Source organism: Parambassis ranga, chromosome 9 (genome assembly GCF_900634625.1).
Source record: "Parambassis ranga chromosome 9, fParRan2.1, whole genome shotgun sequence".
In the NCBI taxonomy this organism is placed as follows: domain Eukaryota; kingdom Metazoa; phylum Chordata; class Actinopteri; family Ambassidae; genus Parambassis; species Parambassis ranga.
Window position 1 is genome coordinate 4,566,159 of NC_041030.1, and position 26,362 is coordinate 4,592,520.

General features: G+C 41.4%; 1 protein-coding gene and 1 long non-coding RNA gene across 2 annotated transcripts in view; one reads left to right on the forward strand and one right to left on the reverse strand.

Annotated features, from left to right (window-relative positions):
- Positions 1-18,027, reverse strand: part of tacr1a (tachykinin receptor 1a) — a 30,745-nt gene extending 12,718 nt beyond the window's left edge. Inside the window, exons 1-2 of the mRNA XM_028415054.1 lie at positions 17,222-18,027; positions 6,055-6,249 (exon numbers count right to left, since the gene is read on the reverse strand). Coding sequence (XP_028270855.1) covers positions 6,055-6,249; positions 17,222-17,625 — 599 coding nt within the window. The 5' untranslated portion in view covers positions 17,626-18,027. The remainder of the gene's footprint in view (positions 1-6,054; positions 6,250-17,221) is intronic.
- Positions 1,931-14,961, forward strand: LOC114441907 (uncharacterized). Its single transcript, XR_003671292.1, has 3 exons — positions 1,931-2,053; positions 2,307-2,473; positions 14,875-14,961. It is a non-coding gene; the product is annotated as an uncharacterized LOC114441907 (long non-coding RNA).
- Positions 18,028-26,362: the final 8,335 nt, after the last annotated feature.

Here is a 26,362-nt window from a genome sequence, read left to right on the forward strand (position 1 = left end):
TTTTACTTGTGGTTGGGCATTAAAAAATACTCGGGTTGGCATGAACACACATGGTTAGGCGTCAGGTGAAGATCATGGGTTGTATTAAAACACATGCATTAGTAACATTAAACACATTTCATAAGAAAACTGTGGCCCTCTGCTGCTATGGTGTGTAATGTGGTGTGAAATTAGTGGACATTGAAGTGACAATTACACACACACACACACATTCCTGAAAGTATAAAGTCATTTGCTCATGTAAAAACAACATCCATAAAAATCAGCATGCGTATTTGCTGTTGCCTTACACATACTGCAGCATTCTAGGCATTATTGATTTAGTATTTTGACAGCAGTAATGCATCAATATTGTTGTTGAGAAACTTGCTGCGAGGAACTGCCAGCAGTGAACAGCCTGCACACATCATGTTCCACAGACCAGTAATACATTATGCTCCTTTAATAGTGTTGAAATATTAAACAGGTGACCAAAAACCTATTCTTATCTGTAATATAAGTAACATACACAGGGCTAACACTATAACATTGTATGTTCTGGTATATGGTGGTTTTAGTTCTTTAGAGTTTTATATTCAGGGATTTACATTAGTACTGTCTACACTATAATTTGAGCTGTTTGCAGATGGAACAATTTTACCACATAAAATGTGTTTAATGTTGTAAAATAGTCTTAACCTAAACTATGATGTGTTTTTTTTCCTAAATGTAACCAAGACTTTACATTACATAACATAAGCCTTGATTGGAAATGAAATATAACTGTAAAATGAAAAGTGATGGGAAAGAACAATGGTCCCAGACCAGGTGTGTGAAGAACATTCACACAGCAAACGTTTGTGTAGCCCATGTCAACTGCAGGTTGCTAGGCAACAGGAGCACGAGGAACAGGAAGTTCCACAGCCCATTCCATCCGTCTACTTAGGCTACGCCACCAGTCTACGAGGGACATACCTCTGGAGATCGCATGCTTTGCAGCTATTGTTAACCCTGGAATGTAGACCAGTGCATGATCACATGAACTCTCTGTCACTTTATTAGATGTTACCTCACAGGCTGAGCCACAGTCACACCAAACCACAAACAGCTGTTGACGACAGTCACGTGACCTTTATCTTGGCAATCACAGAGGTCTGACCAGAATGCATGTCACTGTCTACATGTTATTAAGTAACATCTAGAGAGAATACAGTCTTTTTCTATTAGGTATTTCTGGAAGATCTACACAGTGCAAACACTCTGCAGCTCATTTGAATTACTTCCACCGCTGACACTGACAAGATGCTGTTTATTGGCAACCACCTGTCAAACTGTTGGCCTAATGCATTGGCCCTGCTCCACTTTAGGGGGCCACGGCTTCTCAGCAAGTTATGTAATTTTTCTCATTCACAGTGAGCGTGTAAGTGTAACTGAAATATTGCCTTGTAAGAGCAGAGGGACTCCCTGACAGAGTCCATCTCCCCAGAGGGCCTCAGCAGACTCATAGCTCTACCTGATGATGAATGAAGATTTAGGATATAGAAGCTGTATTATGTCACATTGCTGTCCTGCAAGAAGGAACAATTGAATCTCACTCTTCAGAGGCTACAGACAAATTACACACAGCAACTTCTGATGTTTTAATTCCAGGCCTGCTGTCACTTCTCAGAGCTGACAAACATGCTTCACGATGTCTTCATTTGTGTGTGTGTAAATATGCCAAGTAAATATTTAATGCATGCCAACAAATGAAAGAGCCCGTGCAGATCAATATCTTATGAGGGTGCAATTTAGCATGTGAAGGAAACGCATGTTTAAATGCATGATTTAATTATGCGACTGCTTATTCAAACACAAGGGTGTTTGTACCAGTACATAAAATCAATGTTGGTGTGTGTGTGTGTGTCAGGAGGAAGGGCAGCTGTTCATTTGGTTTCCCCTGCCAGCAGAGGCCAAAGAATACTGGAAGTAACAGGACGCCTCGCTCTATGCTGCTTTACTGCCACTAATCACAGCCTCACATTGTGGAGAGGCCAATTTACAACGATCACAGAGGACGAGGAGTGCTCTGACTGTGAGTTCTTCTTTTACTATGTGTCTTTTGGCAGAAACACACCTCACTATTTTGTGTTGCTTTCTTCCGAGAAGCACATATTCCTATTGTGAAAAGAGGATGAATTTTTTTTTCAAAATGAGCACATTCAAAATAGTTGTCTTTTATATGAAAGAATAGAGGTTAGAATAGGATAAGGGGTCAGTCACTCAGTAAAAACAATTCCTGGATTTTTCTTGTGTACTCAACCCCCTGGGCAACATGACGGCTGTAGATGGAAGAACCTGGTCCTGTCAAGGTTGACTTGTGTTGTAGTGGACCTCCTGGGACACCACCTGCACCATTAACACTTCTCCCACTATGCAGCAGGCCTCTGATCCATACATCGGCCTATGCCAGTCAGAGGAATGTCAGCATACCAAAGATGCTTGGTAAAAAGAGGTAAGCAAGTTACACAACTCTGTATACGCAGAGGGTGCTCCCTCTCAATGCGTATACAGCTTGGTGCAGAAGGGGAATTTAAATGTGTCAATCAGAGAATGTAAATTGGCCCCTGACCTCGATGGCTGGTCATTAACAAGATCCATATTGTGACCTTAAAGGATTGATGAATAACACACAATGATTTGTTGCAATAATGCTAGGGATGTGCATGTGGATTATCCACATCAATCAATTCTCCAAACTAATAAATGTGGTAGCACGGGGTGCAGAGGCAGCCTTCCTGTCATCAGAGTTTCCTCTGCCACTTCCTGGGGTCTCCACCTGGTAGACGTCTAAAAGGAAGCAGTGTTATGAAAGTTTCACACATCAAAGTCAAAATAACCAAGGTACCAGCACGCTGAATCTCTTTAAGCCTGATGAGAAGCAATTTTGACCGCATATTTTTATCCATGGAGACACTGGTCCATCACTTCCAAACAGGGATAGACACAAGTTTATCCTCTCTGTCTTTGCCCTCAAGGCCTCTGGCCATTCATTCACTCATGCCATTTTAAAGTTGAAAGTGTTTTCCTGTTTCCAACCCTGAGACTCACAAAGGTGACCAGAGGTCAGGGCCATCTATTTATCTTCTACATGTGTGCCTTTTAGTGCAGTGTATTAAGGATGTACAGTTAATTTATCTGTGTAAGCATGCATTTGCAAACAATGTCATCTATTGATACCGTCCCACGAGACCTTGCTTACTAATTCCCACCGACTGCGAAGGCAGCAGACGGGCCATCAGACTGGGTGTAGACAGTGATGGCAGGAGCGGGGGCATAGACATGTGGGAGCTGACCCGGGGTCGGCTTTAATCAGATGTGTCATTTACAGCTTCATCAGCTGAGCTGACTGACTGACTGTGTTCCCACTCTGTTCCAATGTGTCACTGATTACGGTTTCATTAAAAAAGTAATAAGTGCAGCAGGCATCCCATCATGAACAATAAAATTGCTGTTGGGCTGCTCATAACAAACTATATTTCCATGGAGAAATGTGACAGAAGCAGGAGAATGGGAAGGCAATAGCAGGTTGGCAGCAGGGCAGGGTAAACACAGTCGCTGATGAGCTGAGAGGGTGAGCTGTGATCAGAGCCGCGCTGCTGCGCGCCTGCATATGTGCGTCAAGGCGTGGGTGTTTCTCTTGTGTTCGCTCGACTCCTGTATTGTGTGCACATTTGTGGAAGTGCACCTGCGTGTCGGACAGCTATGCCGGAGAGGGATTAGAAAAAGACAAACGGTAGAAATCGGGTGTTACTTGAGTAGCGAAGTGTGTGAATACAGCACTCTCAGTCAGGCGGAGATTCATTTCTGAATCACTCTGAAGCAGCTTCAGAAGTTTGATACAGCAAGGTTCAGTGTGGGCAAAGGGAAGATTAACACCACCATTAGCACAACAATACATTTCCTTGCCTGCTCTTGGATCAGAGATCATGGGCCAGAGTGTTAAAATGATTGCTTTTTATGTTGAGGCACTGGTGGGATATTAAGTCCTTTACTTCTATTTTAAGAACACAAGGAAACGTGATATCTGGAGTAAAGGTGACTGCTGTGTCCTGACCGTGCTGCCTGGCCAGGGCCTCACAGTGCTTGTAAATCTGTCTTGGTCTTTTAGCTATCCTTTATATACCTGGCAAGCATTGTGCCACACCTGCAGGGAACACACACAGTTTTATATCATATGTATTAACACAGAAGATGCCACCACAGCTGAGAGTCATGCACTACCAGAAAAGCGAACCAATTGAACAAACCTTGAACATTATAGGAAGTTTATGGGCCACACATGCACAAGGAAGCACTGGATATAAACTTCAGGACTTCGAGAAGTAACCAAAGCTGTTGCAACATGGACTACAACAGTAAAATCACCAAAGTACTGTGTGGAAACCTGCAATTTGCATGTACACGTATTATATTCACATAGAGCCTGATAGAGCCTGGTGAAACAAGTATCCAGCTAGGATAATTGCAAGTATCCTCAGAGAATAATGCATAATAATGCCTTTAAGTTCATTTTTTCCTCATTAATGTACACACAGCACCCTATATTGACAGTAAAACACAGAATTGTTGACATTTTTGCAGATTAAAAAGAAAAAGTGAAACATGACATGGTCCTCAGTATCAGAGCCTTTGCTGTGACTCATATATTGAACTCAGGTGCGTCCATTTCTTCTGATCATCCTTCAGATCTACACCTTTATCTGAGTCCAGCTGTGTTTGATGATACCGATTAGACTTGATGAGGAAAGACACACACCTGTCTGTATAAGACCTTACAGCTCACAGTGCATCTCTGTGTTTTTCTGTCAATATGGGGTGCTGTGTGTACATTAATGGGGAACAAAATTATATGAAGTATAGCTCAAGAATGTTCACAACTAGATCAGAAACTACCCACAGGAGTCTTGACCTAGGTATTAAATGTCTTCTTTTATGTCTGCAGATGAGGAAGTGTTGCATTTTCTGCATTTTTATAGATATCTGTATTTCTTTTCAAATCAAGGCTATGAAGGGTGAGTACGATGCAGCCAGCTGACAGATTCTCAGCGTCCCCATTGTTTTTCCCACTAAAGATATTCAGTACATTAATAGGGTAGTTTGAAGTGCCTTATAACTGAATGTCCTGCGTCAGACAGATCAGGATGGTACAGTCAATCTGTCTGTGGAGGTGGATACAGAAACCCTGAACTGGCTCTTAGTCACTCACCAATCAGCCTCAACATTAAAAGCATCCTCCTAATAGAGTTTCCTATAGTGCCATCTGAACACCTGTCTCATCCAAGCATAGACTTTACAAGACCATCTAAGGCATGTCCTCCTTTTTGTTGGAACATTTGCAGTGCAGTCCTCTGGCTGACCTCTCACCATCTGTTTCAATTCAAAGGACTAAATAAGAAAGATCAGCTCCGTATTTGGCTTTTTAGAAAAGGAAGGATTGTACGTGCTCTTTCATTTATACAATTAAGGCAGACTCCCGTGGCTGAATTTTAGAAATAACATAAGTCTGCATGAACTCAGAAAAAGATTATTAACAGGTTTCTCGTGTGTTTCCTTTTTTTTAACAGCTTGTGGTGGACACATGTTAGTGAGCTAACGTGAGTGTGAAAATCTGAGATAGGTGGGAATCATAGTTCACAGCTTTGATCTAAAGAGCAGGGATTTTAAGTGGAAGGAGAATTCACATAGGAAAAATAGTTTTTAAAAAATGCTGTTTGAATGTAATATAATGCTATAATTTGCTACAATCTTTGATTGATTTATGTAGTCTTTTGTTGTTTTTGTTTAGCATGTGTTGTTCAGGCCTTTGTAAACTGTTCCTGAAAATCATGCACAAATCATTTTTTTCCCTCCTTTCCAACTCGATGTTTCAGAAAACAATTCGGCTATGATGCCTCTCCCATTTAACCACTATAAAGCACAAAAAGCTTCCATTTTACACTTTAAACACATTTCCACTGCATACAAACAGCACAAACAGCCTCCTCCCACACTTGTTGACTGTTTGAACAGCTGCCACACACAGAGAGGACTCACATCTTTTTGAAGTCGCACACGGTGTATTCGGGCCAGTCGATGTAACACACCACTCGGCCGGGGAGCTGGTCCGTGTTGGAATAGTAGTACTGAGGGAAGGCCAGAAGCAGAGCCAGCACCCAGATCACGCCCACAACCACTTTGGTCTCTGTGGATGACATGCGCTGCTGCAGAGGGTGGATGATGGCCATGTACCTGTAAAAAAAAAAACATGTGGAGAGCAATTTCACAAACAGCTTTTCATTTACAGCACTTTGAAGAGCACAAGAAATAAGAAAATAGGTCCAAAAATGTTCATCAACTGACTGTTTAGGCTGCAAAAATGATCAGAATGATCAGAAACATGACCAAAAACAATCACCACTACTTCATTTCACACCTCTATTAAATATAAACAATAGAAACGAACACAAGTCCATAAAAAACAAAAAATTCAGCAGTCATGTGACAAAAATTCAGTCATCATTGTCCTCGTGTTTTTTCTATTTTGTGTGTGTATTTTATGTTTGCTACAGGACTGCTGGTGTCTCCTGATCATACCAGGGACACATGCACAAACATCATCTGATACAACAATATGACTCCAATCTGTTCCAACAACCGCAGCTGTCAGCACCAGATTACACTTACATTACACAGAAACGTAGTGGATAGAAACACAAGCAGCTGCAGCTCATCGTAAATCATCTCTAACCCAATACATTAGATCCTTATTGTGTTTGATGCTTCACCTAAAGGCTGAGAGGAGGAGAGCATAAAGTGCTCCACACAAGGACGAGTCATTGTTCGCTGTGGCTGCAAGTTATTTACGTCCTTGATGTACGCAAAGGGTAAAACAGAAAAATGTTTGTTTGTGCACGATTTAACGAACCTAAATTAGAGCTCCCGAAGACGCAGGATGTGACACACTCACCCACGCAGCACCAGCAGAAACACTTAAACAGTCCCTTTGTTCTTTCAAGATAACAAATTAAACACAACACGCACTTGCATCATTAACAGGTCTTTGCAAACTTAGATGTTACGCTCTTTCCACAAAGCAACTCCAGCATTACAACAAATGTCCTCCATGAAACAGCGCTATTAGAATCCTACAGTAATGATTCCCCTCGACATTTGAGTAATCATGTCACATTGTCATAATCATGTTCTAATCAGAGAGATGACAACCTGCATGAATGATTTAAAATGACCCCCAGTCTCATTAACACCTTGCAATGGGAAATCTGTTAAACTGAAGTACTTCAAAGAGCAAATTTATCCACTTCTTTTCCTTCCTCTGCACGGATTTCTGACTTATTTTAGACTTTGTTGTATTGATTTACCGGCTCAGTAACCTGGAAGCCATTTATCAAGTGGAGTCCTGATTTTATTAAAATATTTCTAAACTGCAAAACTCAGTATCTGTATCGTTACGTGTGGCTCCTTTTTAAGATAAAGCTCTCCGGTCTAATCATCTAAAAAGCACTAATTGAAGGTTTAATCCCACTAATAACACAAAGGAACGATAAATGGACATTTTAACACTAAATATGTCTGAACAAGAGGAGACCTTTGAAATTTAAAAGCTCCCTGCTGTGCCATGAACGTGGGAGATCACAGCCACGGCTTTATTTATTTATTTTGCCTCTGCTTCAGATGGCAGCCGGGCTGACTTTTTCTCTGTGCAGGTGAGTCAAAGTGGAGGGCTGCTGATGTCAGAATCAAACGCACACCTGCAGAGGATAGCGGGCTGCTCGCTCTGCAGCACAAGTCATCATCACCCCTGCTGGCGTGCAAATCACAGCGCACCCTGAACACCAGACCACCAACCAAGAGCAGGAGTTTAAAATTTCATTAAAATGGCACTTAAGTCGCCAGTGTGGAGAAAAACAACTTCTTCAGAATGTTATTTCAAGATATATGTTTGCAATCTTTGCGCGAGCCATAGGTACTAACTAAATAAAATATGGGCTGGGCCCATGCCAATCTGCTTATTGCAGCCAAATCCTTTCAAATCCCTGTCTGAGTCTAATTAGGTTTAGCTTTTTCTGCAGGATATGTGACAACAAAAGTCTAACATACAGGTTTAGCTTTAAGTTGAACATTTTTTTAGGAGCTTTGTAAAGGACATTCCACCTCCATTTTCCTTCTTTCTGGTCGACTGCATCGTCTCTTCCTGCAAACGGAAAGTGATCTACATAACTTCAGCACAAATATCAGTTTAATCATTTTAATATATACATTTAAAAAAGCTCTGCCACAGCTGAGGAGTATTTCATTTTTACGGTTTTGCTGGTAGAGAGCTCGGCTCCCAGTGTTCTCCGCCCCTTTCATTTCACATCTTGGAAAGCACACCTTTGAGACTTTACACTTCAAATATCTGGCTGTGGAAAGTATCTGATTCCTCCCAATAGGACACAGGTGGCATGAGCAGCTAGATTCTATGTGTGACATACACCTCCGTGTATCTACAAATAGCACCTAAACTGCTGGGGCAGAGCAGTGGTTCGATATAAACGCCATGAGACTGCTACTCTGTTCTCAGACATAAGTGAGTAAGAAGAAGGCAGCTAACGTGACAGATGAAAGTGCCTGCCTTCAAGGCTGCCACTGATTTTTCCACTTTTTTTTTAGATTGCATTTGAAAGTAGGCTGCGGTAATTTGATCAGGAATTTGTTTCCCAGGTTTATTGGCCTCTCGGGGGCTTGTTGCTGTTTGCAGAAGGTTACGTAAAATCCCCATCAACACTTGGGCTACACTGACAGAGCCTGGGGTCTGTGTGTGTGTGTGTGTCGGACAAGGATTGCTATTGTTGTTTCCATTATTCTCCACTTGCATACATATGACTCCTTGAGCCCTCTCTGTCTCATCAATAACCAGCAGACACTCCTGCCACAAAAGCCAATGTCCACCTGCACTCAAAGCAACATCAATGCTTCCCTGATAGTGGGTGAGTGAGTCTGTGTGTGTGTGTGAGTGTGTGTGAGTGCATAGAAATGCTCAGTGGACAGTGTGCGTCAACTGTGGTAGTAGAGAGAGCTTGCTTGAAATCTCGACCTCAACATAATCTAGTGGTCCAGACAATAAATAAAAGCAGCATAAATAATAATTATGATTAAAAACATATATAGAATGTCAATATTATGAACAGCGGCCTGCAAATAAATACAGAAATAATGTCACTCATTGTACAACAATCAAATGAGTTATAGCTGACATGCTAAAAACATGCTAAAGGCCATCAGCAAATTTCAGTTACTGTTATTTAAAGGTAGGGTAGGAGATTTCATTCTGAACTTCTCTTTACAATCTGATAGCAACTAATTAGTTCGGCAGTTTCATCTGTGGAAGCTATAAAACGCTAAAAACATTAGCGGAGTATTGGCTGGTTGTCGCTCTCTTCCTGCTCTGCACGCACCAGAGAGGTACGTGCATGATGGCCGAAGTAACAGACTGCAGCTCGTCTTCAGGTAATGCGCGTCCATGTGATTGGGATGCGTGGCTTCGGGGTGAGCTCAGAGAAAGGGGCGTGTGTTTACTTTTCAAATCTGGCTGACTCTCAGTTGCAGGAGGATTGTCAGAGATCTGCACTGACCCACGTCAAAACATGGTTTATCCAACAAATACACTGAAAACACGTTTTATTTGAAGAGTTTCCTGTTTTCTGTCCTGTACCTTAATTCCGATGCCTGTTTGGTACAGTGCAGTGACACATGGATAAATTAAGGACATCTAATAAAAAGTAACGTCACGTCAGTATAGGAACAACAGCCACCAGTCAGCTAAGTGCCCCCCAATTAGGCCCTTCCAGCCTCGCAGCCATTTCTGAAGCTCTAATCTGAGTTAATATTTCAGTGACAGGAAATGGCAAGTGTTGATAGGAGTGTTGTTTATTCACTCAGAGGTGACATGGCTCCGAGGCAGCTGTACAAAATTATCTAAATGTGTGACACAAACTCTGATGGATGTGGAGCAGAATGATATTAACAGAGGAGACGTTCATGTGTGCATAAAGTCGCTGTGCTGTACATACAAACATTATTGTCATAATGTAAAGTAATTATATAGAAATTCTCATTTTAAATATTGGTATATGTTGTCTTTATGGAATTAGTTAAAATGAAAGTTTTCTGTTGTTATGTGCTTTCGGACTCAATTTCCCAGATGTGTAACTATGGTAACACTCACATTGGCATGCATCAGAGGGAAAAGCAGTTGTTCTCCTATGTTTGAGTCACTCTTTGTATTTTAACAGCGGGAGTAACCTGAGCACACAGCCATTATCTCAGTGTAATATTCCCATTAAAGCTTCTTCATATCTGCTTTTTACTTAAAAATGAGGTCCACCTGCAGCTATTAGCACTTTTTCTTTATGCTTCAAAGCACTACAAGAGAAGCCAGAAGTTATTTTAATGAACAAGATTGTTATTTTTCCCTTTAATGGAATTTGTGATTGTTAAAAAAAAGACACTGAGGATTTTGTTGGCAGCAACATAATGTGACCTGACAAACACATTCAGCAACAAAAAAAGCCAGAGATTCACAAATAACAACGTACATCTGAAACCCATGACAAGACAAGGAATAAAACTCAATCAATTAATTAATCACTGAATGCAATATATTAATTCTTTATTTGTTTTTTTATCTACACCAAATCATGAATAAAATGTTAAGCTGCATATTCCTCTGATTACTTACAGTATGTCCACCAGCAGCAGCACCTGTCTTATTGTTACGTTGTTTTTTTTAAACTGACGTTATCCACTGTTATAGCTGCTTAAATCGTCCATTGAGAGACCTCTTTTGTTTTTGCAACACATTTATAGCGATGGATTTAGAAGTGATAACATTGCAGCTCAGTACGCACAATATTGAATGATAATTATTCAGGTATTAGCCAATAATTGCATTTACATATCATGTCATGTTGTAAAGCTGTTTATGTTGTGTATTTATTGTAAGTTTTTGTTGTTGTTTACTTGGCTCTGTACTCTCAGTGGCCTTGGGGGCATGCAGGGGTGCCACTCTTGTCGTTAGAGTGCAAATAGGTTTCCTGACTTTTTGAAATAAAAACTCTTCTGGTGTCTTGTCTCTTTTGTTGAAGCCTATATGTGCCAGGTTGCAACGGTGCTGCTAGCCAAAATCTGCCTCCTGTTTGTTTTTTGTTTTAGAAACTGAAGTGTGTTAGGACAGAGTCTGGACAACCCAGGAAGACCAGTCTCACTCACCAACCACATCACATCCAGATGCATGGTGAGCATCTGAAAGGTTCTTATTTATGAAGCAGGGGATAGTTTGGTGTTTAGTGTTTTCACCATGAAGAGTGGAGCAATTCATTGGCGGTATTTTAGCAGCAGGAACAGAAGTCATGAGGCTGTCACAGTCACTACTTTCTAGACAGAAAAATCATAGTGTAGAAGGGGCAGAAGTTGTAACCATGGTAACTGAGACCCTCTAATGCGTTGACCTTGATTACCCTCATCGGGGTATTGGTATGTTTTCTCTGATGTTTTTATTCTCAGGCCGATTGTTGCTGTGTATGTGGCCTAAGTAAGATGAACATGTCTCCAACTTGATTGGTTGATTTAAAAATGAATGAATATTACCTTTTAACAAATAAATGTAGTTAGCATCTTTAGGTTATTTTAAAAGTGGCTCAAGTCTTTTTCAGGTGTATATGGACACATAAGTCCAATCATCAGTCCAGATTTTTGAATCGAACTTCAGGATGTTGCCATAAATCTGATCTGATTTGTAGCCCTGTGACATGAATGGAAGCGTCACATCAGAATCCATGTGACTTGAGCGCCGTTGTCATTAACCTGCACTGACATGTAGTGGTGGCGCAGTAACAAAAATAACTTTCTGGTGTCGGTGATGCATTTGACACATGTGAGAGCATCAATGAGCTATGTGTGCTGTTTCTGTGGACAGTGGGGTTCACATCAAAGTCAGGTGACATAATTGTAAAAATTAATGTGAACCATGAAGTCAGTCAAATTGGATCCATACACAAATCAGAATTTATGTGGCTTGGAATGTGAATGAAGACTTGGCATAAATTCATCTCTGCCCCTTGAGTGTCACCCTATTGCCTGATTTCAGTCATGTCACACACCTATTGTAGTGAAAGGAGACTTTCATCCCACTTTTCATGCACAGAGCATGAATCATGGAGAAGCAGAAGGTTGCCAGAGGCCAGAATAACTTCCCCCAATAGCTCCTCTGGGGACGGCGAACGAAGGAGGCAGGGGAAGAAGTGGGAATTAGAGGAAGGAGGTGAGAGAGGAGGCCACTATAAGCTGTTGATATGCTGTCATCTGCAGCCATGACCTGATCTGACTGGGACAAGCTGTCCGTGTGCTTCAACCACATTAGGCACATGGAGGTGAATGGTCCATCACCAAGAAACTTCCTCTGGCCTCTAATTGACTAAACAGTTACCACTCAAGTGCCCTTAAAGCACTTACGCATGAACAACCTGCACACTGTGAAAACCTCAAAACGTAAAATAAACTTTTAATGTGTCAACTTTTTTCATAGAACGGTCACTTAAACTGCAGTTTGTCTTGATGCCCATGAACCTAGTCTTATGTGCTGCCTTTCAATGCATCACCTAAACTAATGGAAACCTTAAAAAGTATCCCCTTTGCAGCCAAATGAACAGAAGGATCTCAACTAGAGTGCACGGTTGAATACAAATTCTATGGTAGAAAATCAATCTGCAGGGAAGGTTGTGTGCCAAAAAAATACTAAAAAAAAAAAACAAAACAAAACAAGGGAATATTTTGATTTAATGTGACAAACGGATATTAAACTCTTTCAAAACAGCCGCTCTCGGCTGCAAATGAGAAAAGCTAAGGAAAGCTGGGCCAAATTAGGTCCCGAGGTATAGGGCCACATCGGGCAGCCCTGATGTGGCCAACAGGATCAATAACCACTGCGGTGGTTACATGATATAAATGTGACAAATACATTTTACTCCTTAAACTGTGTGAGCACCATGTGATGTCGTAGTAGTGTGTACATGTAACATGAATACTTGCAACTATACAAAGGCAGCTGTAGTATGTACTTAAGCAAAAAGTAGACATGGGGACATTGGAATGCAGCACAACTGTATCCTCGCCAGGTCACTGATTAGTGTGCCTGGTAACATTTCCTCTAGGCTAATAGTACCTTTTTATTATTTAGTAGTGAGTATTTGCAGAGCTCTCTCAGGCACTATATATATAATAGCAATTTATGAAATTGGCTATATGTGACCATGTATGGACAAAGAGCACTTAGTTCCATCAAGTAACACTGGACTAGTCTAAACAGCTCTGTTATTAAATCAGACAGCATTATGCTAATGCTCCTGTCCTGTGTACACTGTACATGACGTGTGCCAATTAGCATAATATGTCTCACACATCCGGTCAATCAGCATAATCAAGACTTTCTTTACACAAAAGGCCACTTATAAATGCATACTTGTGCCTCCACAGGAACTCAGTAAACTATGAATTGATTAGCAGAACCTTAGGAGATAAGCATGAAAGAAAGTGATTCAAACAAAAGAGCGAGATCAGTTTCAGCCACTCGGAAGACTTAATGTAGGAGGAAAATGGCCTTGCTTAATGAGACAGAGATACATTTCAATAACACCTTCCACACTGCACTGAGCACACTGATTACTGTTACACTGAACACTATTAAACCATATCTATCACTTTATTATTGTCTGTGCACTCTAACAGCTGCTAGCGAGCCAAGCACTAAATGTTTTTGTATAAACATACAGTTCAACAGGCTGATGATATACCAATATATGACCAATTTAAAACATCCGCGTCACCTGACTCACATGTCTGTGGGAAGCACAGACTGGAGTCAGACCCCACACAAACTCCCCAGTGGTGATATCTATATGGCTACCACAGCCTTTGGTGCCTCAGTCTAAATAAAGTTATAGCAAGTAAAAAAATGAATCAGTGATTCACAATATATTTCTTAATCACAGCTGAACCATTTGAGGAAAATACCTAATTGCGATTTAATTTGGGATAGTCAAGCTCTATTTTAAAATTCACAATTACATGCAGAGGCTTCAGTACTTTTGAAGCAGAGTTTATTCTTTTTATATTAATATTAAACCTCATGCTGACTTTGAGTCAGTGGGTTTTAATGCCTACCTGCAAGAGTGGAAAAAAAGTGAAGAGTGAAAACAAAACAGCATGTGGTGTCAGGGGGGACTCGAACCCCAAACCCCAAACTGTCCTCTACCTCTTTATTCAGAGTTTTGCAGACTGTATCAGTCCCATGATTGGAAGATGTTGGACAATACCATCATATGTTTTTTTAGCATCAACGTATAACCATGTGTTGTATCTGGGGGGATGTATTATTGACCAAATGTGGCATTTTTCATGAGAATAATAACACATGCTGTCTATGCTCTTTCTATTCTCTTTGGCTGCTCCATCAGTCTGTGAATGTTTAATATTTTACCATCGTCATCCCAATAATGATGGTAAAATGCATTGTGGGATACATTCAGTTCACTAGTTGAGGTTCAATGACTGCCACTAAGCCTTTAGACAACACTAAAAGATTATTAAAGTGATTCAAGAAAACCAATACAGTCATTCATCTATTTTAACTCACACTCAGCAGATGTGCTGCTGGGAACCCACAGAAATACAGTGCTGAGGTGGAAGTTAGGTGAGTGGATGCTAAAAGTTGTGTTCTGCTGTCACATCTGTCCTCCTGATTAAAAAGTGAGCATTGAACGGGCACCACAGTAATTATTATTTCATGTTTGTCTTTGTTTGTTTTGTTTACCTCCACAGATGAGATCTGGATCTGGATGACTGGCCGAACATGAGGCACACTAATCCTCAAAATACAAACAGAGATAAATGAAGCCATTATGATTCTATCTTTTTGCGTTTGTTGTTCAATTTATTTTATTCTTTTCCCTCTGCCACAATTTAACCATGCACTGTCACTCCCTCCACGCAAACTCAGGGGGGGAAAGCAATAAAAAAAAACACATTTTCTAAAGGTCCTGACCAGACTGAATGCAGCTCAGGTTGGTATTTCTACTAAGCTGTGAGAATTTCTCAATTACCTCAATACAATCAGCCTCAGAGCCAGCGCTGTACTGCTGATCTGTAAGATTGTGCAGCACAAGAACACCCCAGGAATGATCACAGCAATGATGGTGAATAAAAAAAGTCCTATCAGAAACACCACAGTGTGTCATCTCCTCCAAAGAGATATATCACAGATTTGGCAGAAAGAAATTCATATTCAGAAATGAATAGAAAGTAAACTGAGATTTGGAATAATGAGCAGTGAAAAATGGTGGTGCTTTAATTCACCTCTGCAGGTGTTTGGCGGCGTCAAGAGAATGTGAGCAGACTCCTATATCTCCTGATTAGACTGTGTGGCCTGTTGCCATCTTAATCTTCCGTTGTTGTTTTTTTCTCACTTTCTTCAACACTAAATCTCCAGCTTATTAGTGGAAAGGTCAAGTTCATGGGTTTCCTGCTGAAATTACAGGTCATTAGTCCTGGCCTGTATAAAAGAAACAGATGCAAACATAATAAGCTTTTACTCTGGACGAACATGTCTTTATGTGTGGTGTCAGTAAAGTGGTAGTTTCACACACACACACACACACAAAGATGAGGACAAAGAAATACACACAGGCCGCCAAACTGGAACAAATTTTCAACCCATACACACCACACAATGACATTTATGTACAAGAACGTACCACAACACACACACCCAGTTACACACACACTTACAGAAGAGGGATCTCCATGAATTCATTTCATTTCAACATTATTGTGCTGTTGATGAACAGGGCTGCAGAGGAGAAAATGCCTTAGATGGAAGGAGAAATCTCCCAGTTTAGTGGAGAAAAGGATGCAAATGCAAGACAAACAGGAACATCTATTTTAAAATAAACTCAGGAATGAATGACCTGGGAACTGTGAGCAGATCTATCAGAGAATTTAGTGGTCAGCCAGATAGCTGGAGGCAAAGCAGACAGGTGGGGATGCCCAGAAGGACGGCTGGAGGGCAGGACGGGTGGGTGGGTGGGGCTGCTCCAGGGGAAAGGCAGGAGGGGGGCTGATTAGATGACAGAGGGGAAGGCAGGAGGTTGGGGGAGTGGGCAGAGACCCTACTGGAGCTTGGCAGGAGGCTGGCAATGATAGCCGAACCCCTCTGGGGGTCAGGACTGTGGCCAGCAATAAAGACAAGGACCCCCCTTTAAAGGGACCAATCAGGCAAACTGAATCCTAGAGTTCAGTTCAGTTTGGAAGGCCAGGAAACCTGCTGGGTACCAATAATGCATCTGCCGCAGATTATACCACAAATCAAGGCTTTGGAAACACAGTTATCTCCTTTTAAATCTGATCAATGTTCACAGAGAGATCCTTACAGGTATGAAGCTTGTCTATAGTTAAGATAAGGATCTAAAGACAAGAGGTATTTAACCGAAAAAAAACAGAAATAGCTCACAGTTGCAGGTAAAATAACCAGGAATAAAATCTGATAACACATCCATCAACGAGAGAAACACAGAAGACAGAAAGCAGGAACAGTGATGATAGGAGAGGCCAGACAACAAACATTTTAACAAGAAGACTGAGCCAAAAAACTTTAAATAAATGAAACGGGAAACAAACGAAAACCTCAAAGCCTAACACAATAGTTTCAGGAAATCTGATTATGTTGTTTTTTAAGGTTTATTGTTATTTCATTTGTATTCATCCAGAAGGTACATTCCACTCATTGATCATTCCACTTCAGCATGTAGAAATGAGGTTTGAATTGCTACAATACATGGGCACGCTTTTACAATAAGATAAATTAAATTCAAGGGTTTTTTATTTATATTTTTAAGAAAAGTTGTTAGAGGCTAAGTCACAGCCTCTTTCAATTGTTCAATCTCCTTAACGCACTTTTCTATGAGGTGACAATGGGCAATGTAATAGATTTCTAGGCTTTATTATAGTGTATACAGTGCTGTTGGTTTGTTGCGCACCTTCGAGGAAATCCTAACATTTTAATGCATGGTGTTGGTTGCATTAAATGATCTCATCATGTTTTTCAGGACAAGGTGACTTGACATTCCTCGTGCGCTTCTACAGCAGACAGGCAGTGAGAGCCGCGGCTTACCTGTCAAGAGCGATGGCAGTCATCGAGTAAATACTGGCGAAGACAGCCGCGATCGGAAAGAAGTTGTGGAAGCGACAGTAGACCAGCCCGAAGTACCAGTCGTTGTGCACCGCATAGGTGAAGTTGATCACTGTGTTGAAGGCGGACATGGAGGTTTCGGCAAACGCCAGGTTGAGTAGAAAATAGTTGGTGACGGTCCTCATGCGTTTATGCGCCATGATAATCCAGATCACTGTGACATTACCCACAACAGACACGATAACTATACAACTGTACGCGATGGCCCAGAGAACGATTCTCCAGACCGGCTGGACAAACTGGTTCCAGTACATGGTCCCGTTATTGGTGTTGTTAGAGCTGGTGGTCCAGTCTGGCACATCGGTGGTGTTGAATAAAGGATCCATGCTGCTGTTAAGTGTCACTTAACCAGTGGATGTAAACCTTATTAAAACCGCAACAAAGTTAGGGATTCCTGTGCCGTAGAAAGTTTCAGCGAGACACGTCGGCTCGCTCTCATTTAGAGTAAATTGCAAGCAGCGCAGTGTCCACCTGGAAATAATATATTGTGGAATTCAGTAGAAGGACCAGACGTGTAGATTTCTACAATAATGTATCGATATTTCTCACTTCCCGCTGTGCGTAAAAACGCGTCCCTTTACGCACACAACCGCACCGGAACGAGTGCGTTCCTCTGACTGGTTACAAGTGGAAGAGCGCTGCGCTCCGTGCTCAGTCCTCCCTTCCTCTCTCCCTCTCCCACTCGCTCTTTCTCTCGTTCTCTCTCTCTCTCTCTCTCTCTGCCTCTCTGCGCTCTCCTCCTGCTCCTCTACTCAAACTGAGCGGGTGCACACCGGCTTATGCAGCGAGCTACTGCGCAACTGTCCAATGGACAGGCTCTGTAATTATCATTATAAATGGGCGCAGGTAAGTAATTAATTCCATCCGATTCATACTGCTCAGGAGAAAACCAACGGGATTAGCATGCCTAAACATCCCTGATCTGATTTAATTCGCTGTTAATTATTTTGTGTGCAGAGGAAATGGCGCATATGCAGGAGCATAGATGCGCAAATACTACAACTATAAATAATAACAATAATAATATTGTAATAATAAAATGTGTTTATGTTGTTTTCAGTTGTAATGATATGATGTCACAGTCACACTAATGTCCCTGCTCCCTCTCACTGCCCCCTCTTGTGGTTTCTTGATCTGAACTTTTTTGGACATCAGGATGTGATGGTGCAGATGAAATCATCTGTGGTCACCTACTTCTTAAATGTTGCATCTCAAACTGCTAGGAATGTCCTCTTTCTATAACAGTGACTTTTATAATAATAAAACTACAACCATAATGTACAGGTATTGTATAGAATAAACAAATAAAAGACTTCTGTTGCTAAACTGTTTTGCTGGTAATGGAAACTGTTGCACATTGTCCTTTTCTCATATCTGTACTGCAGTAATCAATCAGGTCAGGGATATTATCCTCAGGATGCTGGATTATATTTCACTGTTTGCAATAGCAGCTTATGTGTTCAGGCATGCCCAGAAGAGCTGTGTGAGGAAGGATGAATGAACTTATTAAGGAGGCTTCTTTGGGGCTTTCTATTGCACTCCTGATAGCAGTAAAACTGGGTAGCTGAATGAACCTTAATTTACACCACTGTGTGATTGTGGAATATAGCAGTTTTTGTAGCCACATGTTTAAGTGCCGTGGATGTGGCAGCAAAACATTCATGCATTTTGGCATGAAGGCTTCATGGCTTGCCATCAGCTTGCTGGTCTTATGTCAGCTGATCCATCATTTTGATCAAGAATAAAATATTGATACATACTGTCATAGTCATGCTCACCCTGGTGCAGTGAAATCATAGATAACAAAGGACTAAAGATGTATGATGCAATGGTGTGAAGTTTAGAATTCAAAATCCAAGGATGTTTGCCAAATAATTGTCTACATGAGAGATGTAACAAGCTGCACTACATTACCAAAAGTATTCGCTCACCTGCCTTGAGTCACATATGAACTTAAGTGCCATCCCATTCCTAACCCATAGGGTTCAATATGATGTTGGTCCACCTGTTGCAGCTATTGCAGCTTCAACTCATCTGGGAAGGCTGTCCACAAGGTTGAGGAGTGTGTTTATAGGAATTTTTGACCATTCTTCCAATAGCGCATACGTGAGGTCACACTGATGTTGGTCGAGAAGGCCTGGCTTTCAGTCTCCGCTCCATTTCATCCCAAAGGTGTTCTATCGGGTTCAGGTCAGGACTCTGTGCAGGCTAGTCAAGTTCATCCACACCAGACTCTGTCATCCATGTCTTTATGGACCTTGCCTTGTGCACTGGTGCACAGTCATGTTGGAAGAGGAAGGGACCTGCTCCAAACTGTTCCCACAAGGTTGGGAGCATGGGATTGTCCAAAATGCTTTGGTATCCTGAAGCATTCAAAGTTCCTTTCACTGGAACTAAGGGGCCAAGCCCAACTCCTGAAAAACAACCCATAATTGCTCCTCCACCACATTTCACAGTTCGCACAATGCAGTCCGAAATGTATCGTTCCCCGGCGCTTTGCATTGCACTTGGTGATGTGTGGCTTGGATGCAGCTGCTCGGCCATGGAAACCCATTCCATGAAGCTCTCTGCGTGCTGTACTTGGGCTAATCTTACGGTCATATGAAGTTTGGAGCTCTGTAGCAATTGACTATGAAGAAACTCGTCGACCTCTTTGCACTATGCGCTTCAGCATCCGCTGACCCCTCTCTGTCAGTTTACGTGGCCTACCACTTCATGGCTGAGTTGCTGTTGTTCCCAAACTCTTCCATTTCGTTATGATAGAATTGACAGTTGACTGTGGATTATTTAGGAGCAAGGAAATGTCACGTCTGGATTTGTTTCACAGGTGGCATCCTATGACAGTTCCACGCTGGAATTTCACTGAGCTCTGCATGCAAGTGCTTGATTTTATACACCTGTGGCCAGGCCAAGTGATTAGGACACCTGATTCTGATCATTTGGATGGGTGAGCAAATACTTACATACTACATATGTAGTGTATGTTATATATACTGGTTCCATACATTTAAAGAATATTAAATGTAGGATGTGCTATACATATTACCACATGTAGTAAAACCCATCGTTATAAAAGGAACTGTGGATGTGAGATGGCTCGGAAAATGCCCTGGCATTTATGTGTGCATGCATACTTTCAGGCCTTCTATATGTGATGCCTATTTAGGGGTACCTGCTTTTAGCCGCTAGCCATTAGCTCTGACCTCATGCTCCCTTGCAGCATTGAAACATGCACCACTTTCTGATTTTATGCAGCATCAAAGGTTTTTTTTTTTTTCAATTGCAATCTGTGCTGCTACGGACACGAGAAGCTGCTATGCTGCCTTCTCTGGTGCTGCTGTTGTTTATTTTATACTGTACAACCCTCTGAAAAAAAACAATTAGCCAGAATCCAGATCTAACAATCAACAATCAATCAAGAGTCAAGAACTAACTGTGACAGCATGTGACATTCTATGTTTAGACTGCAATGAATCTAGGCTGAATTCCAGACCTCTGCAATAACCATCATGGATTAGCATTGGTTACTTTCTGACTGACACGTCTTGGCTGCTTGATTAATGAATGGATTACCAAGAAATCTGCTACAAATACAACATACCCATCACCCTCAGCTGTAGGACACACACACCTGTTAAATATAATGATATAATACATGTAAATTGTCTTTACACTTTTCACTTGAATTTTCACAAAAAAACATTTGCATAATTGTCAAAATCAGAGAGCAGAAAATTATGCAATTCACATCTCTGATGCTCCAGTGTTGTTTTTTTGTTTTGTTTTTTTGCTCAATCATTGCCTTCATCCAGGCTTGTTCTGTGTTAATGCCGAGCACCCAGCACCTCATGTACCTCTTCTAGGAACCTATTTGTTTCCATTTTGACTCACTTGGAAAATGAAAGATAGAAGTCTTACACCTGAGTACTGTGAACCAATGGAGGATATAAAAAGCATCCCTCTGCCTATCTGTCTTGCTCAGCTGGCAACTAGCAATGACATTTTGTCAGAGTTTGTCATTTTCTCGTCATCAAGTCAAATTTGCTCCTTGACCAGCACCTTTGTCCACTACAAGCTAAATTATAAATAAAGCTTCCCTGAATCAGCGACCTCCATAAAATGTCAGTGAACGTTAATGGACTGTGGTAAAGAGCTGGATACATCCTTCTACAAATATTTGCTTTTCATTTGATGTGATGGAACCCTACTTTGCATGGGTCCAAGCTCCCCAACAACCCTAGAAACACACTAACCAAAATGTTGTAGTGAAGATAATTCAGCTGCAGACTGTAAATCAGCTCCAAGGACAATGTATTCTCTCAGGGAAAGCTTTGATCCTCTCTGGTCGGCCCTCTTCGTCACAACTGTCAGAGCAGCATGGTGGAAAATATGGAGCTATATGAAAAGGCAGTGATACCACCCTGTAGCACACAAGTATTCCTCCTCATTTCACACCATTTTCTGTTGCATCCACACTGCACTACAGCTCTTGCTGTGAAATTACCAGCGCAGTCTCGAAAGCCTCATAGCATCCATGAGAAATTTCTTCATACGGGAAAAAAAGTCATCCACTGTCAATAGGAATGAAATGTCTGACATTATTGGCTATAAAGATGATAAATAAATGAATTACATATGTAAAATGGAATCGTCTGGTTTTGTACTAATGAAGCTATTGAAACTAGGTTGATAGAGTGATTGATTAATAGCCTTTGTATAGATGCCCAGCTAATATCTGTGTCCCATGTGGACTTGTTCTGCAAGGGCAAGGGCACCACCTGTAAAACACCAGAGAACTAAAACAGCCACTGACTCACCACTGAAAAGAGACTGCATGAAGATGTTTTGTTGTAACTGCACTTTATGAGAACAGTGGACAACAGGGGTAACATCTTCACCATCATCATTGTAATCACTGAGCTTCCTCTTCATCTTCAGGAAGATATTGTAGTCCCAGGGGTCTAAATAAGGTTAATCTATAGTGCATGGTGGGTTCAACCACAAAATAGCCCCCCCTGTACTGATTGTGAGTCCAGTTGACCAGCACTACTTCTTTTACATCCCCCAAAATGGATGCCATCACATTGATACAGACCTAATTAATTTCAGTTCAAAGCAGCATAGCTGAGAATTTACCATGCTTGGATGCATACTTGTATGAAAAATAGCCACATTTATGTAAAGCCTCACTTACAGCTGTTGACCTCTACCTCTCCTCTTTCAATTATCCACAGAAAACATCCATCTTCTTGCCACAGATGCAAAGTGCCACCTACAATATGTCTTTGTCATTAACTGCTAACACAGCCATCTCTCCCAACAAGGTCAGTGTAAGTTCTGACCAAATGACACTGAGGTCAAATCAATATAACATCCTACATGTTTGTAAATGACCACCCCTTTGAAAGATATGGCAATAAATGCCAAGGAAAATATTTAGTGGAGCTCATTTAGAGAAATTGGAGTTTAATATGTAGGGACACAATTCATTACAATGCAATAATCTGTTGTTTATGTGATTGGTTTCATCTAAATTCACAGTGGAATTTCAATAACCCTGTTAATCAGGGTTATAAAGCATTCAATATGTGTAAATTAATGATAACGAATGTTAGTCGTTGAATTTTTATGGATTTTTTTTTACAAAGAGATCCAATCACAGCTAGCAGAAAAAGTTAGCTGATGCATGTAGAGTGATTATGATGACAAGTTGTTTACTTCACCACTCCTGATGATATAATCCAGCCCAATCAGCAGGTGCAGAATCTGAAAGCTCCTTCTGTCATCAGGAATTAATTAACTATTTTACAAACTGTGGGAACAAAAACATTTATTCATTTCTGATTTTCACTTTACTTTTTATGCTACCACCGGTGCTGTGACAGCTGCTGGCACCCTCATACCACTGACCAGTGTGATGGAGAGGTGTGAGTCTGAGGTGACTACAATAATACCAGACAGTCACACTAAAAGGGGTATAATGTTGTAGAGGAGCAGTAAAGGGCAGAATATGACAGCTGCTTCTTTGTAGTAATAGGTCACAATGATGACTGCTTTAAAATGGCTGTCATTCATTCCGCTGTGTATTTCATCACCAAAAAAACATGGGGCAGCATTTTGTGCTTGGGTTACTCTGAATGATTTATTTATTTATTTATTTTTTTGCACCCTGGAGATCTCTAAATATTGTATTGTTTCCTAGAACTAATAGGTTTTGGCAAGTTGCTCAGCGGGTGGGTCCTGTATGCCTGCTCGTCATCATCTCTGCTGTCTAATTCCACTCAAGCCTGTTGACCTCCACTGTTATGACTGTGTGATTCAAACACAGTGCAGTTCCATCAGCTGAGACTGAGAATCACTTCAGGTCCCAAGAGGTAGTGACAAGAATCTTGTGAGCCTCTGACAAAGCCAGGTGACTGATGTCTTCTGAAACTTCTTTCCATCCGATCTGGCCTGACCAGGCACTGGTGGAAAAAGGCAGATATTTTCAACCCCAGGATGCGCACTTCAAGGATGAGAATTGCCAGATGGTGAGAATATTTACAGCAGAAATAAAAGTGTCATCACTAAAGATTAACCATCTGTTGAACAGTAGTTGGACAGTACCCCAGAGGTTCTGCTCACATGTTGTTAGACAACAAAGGCATTGCTGGAGGATGTCAGGGTCCCTTCCTCTGAAACTTGCCCTGTAAATTTAAGTCCACAACACCTAGTGAAACCTGACAGAGGATTAATTGTGCTGCTAATTCATAAAAGCATTGTTATAGGAGCCGGGTTCAGGTTCAGCATCCTAAAGCAGAAATAACTACCAACTGCAAACAAGCTGCTTGCATGGTACAGTAGCACCGTCTTATTGTGTGTGTGTGTTGATAATAATAATAATAACAATAATAATATAGACAAACACTCCCTGATGTCACCTATGGGTTTCTGAACAGCCGTTGTGGGTGTGAGGCTCTGACTGCTGTGAGGGGCGGTATATTTCTGATGTGAGGTTGGATATTTTAACACTGAGGTCTGTGGGGATTGATAGTGAATTATACTGTCACAGTCCACCCTTTGCACTTGCTGTTGGCTGACTTTGAGAATGTATGGTTGGAACATGAGAAGTCACTGCAGCAGTGTGTGGTGTCAGTAACATGTAGAGCACAGAGGTGACACAGAGAAACAGTGTACTTCAAAAGAGATCACCACATTGAAAGATATGCTCACACTTACATTATGACCCAGACTGACAGACAACAGAACCATCAGATGTTTCCAGGTATACTCCTTGAGCCGGGTGACCATGAGAGTTACAAATCAGAGGTCATATTCTTAATAATAAAAAAAAACTTGTCCACAGACAGTTCCTTAGGGAATTGTAGAGGAATGCATTCTACCTTGACACTGTGACCTGTTCATCATTCAGTCTTTCAGACTGTGATTGCCTCGTGTTACAGAAACTGTGGGATGCAGCTGCCAAAGGCATCGCAGGAGGTTTCCAACACCATCTGATAACCACTTTAACTGCACAACAGCACATCCATTCATGAAGTTATTGCTGTCATTACTGATGTTAACATAGCCCAACAGGTCCACATGCCTAAACAGGCAACTCATATGCCAGCCTCGGTTTCCTGACACAACACTACAGTAGCTGAGATCCTGCTGTGTGTGAAGCCTCAAAGCACCTGATCAAAGCTTGTAATTATAAAAGGGGAGAGGGCCAGATGTCAGAAGCTGTTTGCATCACAGCTGTAGATGCTGAGGTCACTGTGTACATACACATGAAGGTGGGATGTAGAGGTTTTACAGGCTGCTTATTCATACTGTCCTGCAACATCAGGGCTCCCATCAAGTCCAGACATCTAAAGAGCCCCAAGATAGATACAGATCAGAGGGAGCTCAATGTGAGGTAACATCACATGGAGAGGGGAGGGGTCCGGTCCTTGCTCCTGATGCTGTGGGGAAATTATTTACAGCATGCAATAGCATGTGTGTGTGTGTGTGTGTGTGTGTGTGTGTGTGTGTGTGGTTTGGAATATGAAAAGCAGCCTGGCAGAGGAAGAGCTGGATTCAGATGACTAAACAGAAGAAATAAGCCAGGTTCCTGAACTGAAACTCAATTCAGCCCCAGCAAACTGTCTCCCACTCCAGCTGACGGCCCTCTGGGACCTGAAAACATTTCCAAATGTTATTTCTGACCTTTAGATTGATTGGCTTCTCTGTGGCCTGGACCTAATCGCCCCCCTACCCGCCACAGAAAATTCAAACTCAATTATTGGTAAAAGCTGAGAGACTCTGTGTGTTTCCTTTGATGAACTGCTGGCACTATACCGACCCTCAAAATGTGCACCAGGGTGATAGATTTAATTTCTTCAACATCACTGAATATGCTGATGAGTTAGAGAAGCCTTTGGAAAAATACAGTACATCTGAGCATTACCACTCATTCATTTCCTTAGCTTTGTATTTCTGATCATAGTCATATAAGATTAGAATCAATCCAAACATGCAGTGGAGCTCCACTGGCCTTCCATGATAACATGATTATTTATTGATCCTTGTTCAAGAATGAATCCCCTTTTTTCCCTCCATCTTCACTCTAAGGTCAGAGGTGACAGCCATAGCGTAGATGTGATTCATGCAAGGAAACACAATAAGTGTAGCTGTTTCCAAACCAGACTCAGGTGAATGGATAAGTCTAAACTTGCTCATGTGCATGCACACACACATTTCTCACACAACATGAGTTGCACCTTGTATTTGAAACAGAATCTTTTGGATTTGTGGACTGTAGAGCAGGAACTAAAAGCATTCTGTAATTAAATAATTTACAAAGCATCCTCTATAGGTGGAAATGACAGAAGAGGTCCAACACTTCTGATAGTCACTCGGGGAATCAAACACATGGCCAGCTTTGCAAGTGTGAAAGCCTCTTTGTGATTGCATCAGTGATGTTGTATGCCAAATATATCCAACAAGTAACAAGTGCTGTCAACAACTGACGCAACCTATAGCAAGAGCTGGGATTAGTGCTGCACTGATGCTATAAGTAATCAAATTACAAATACAATTAGT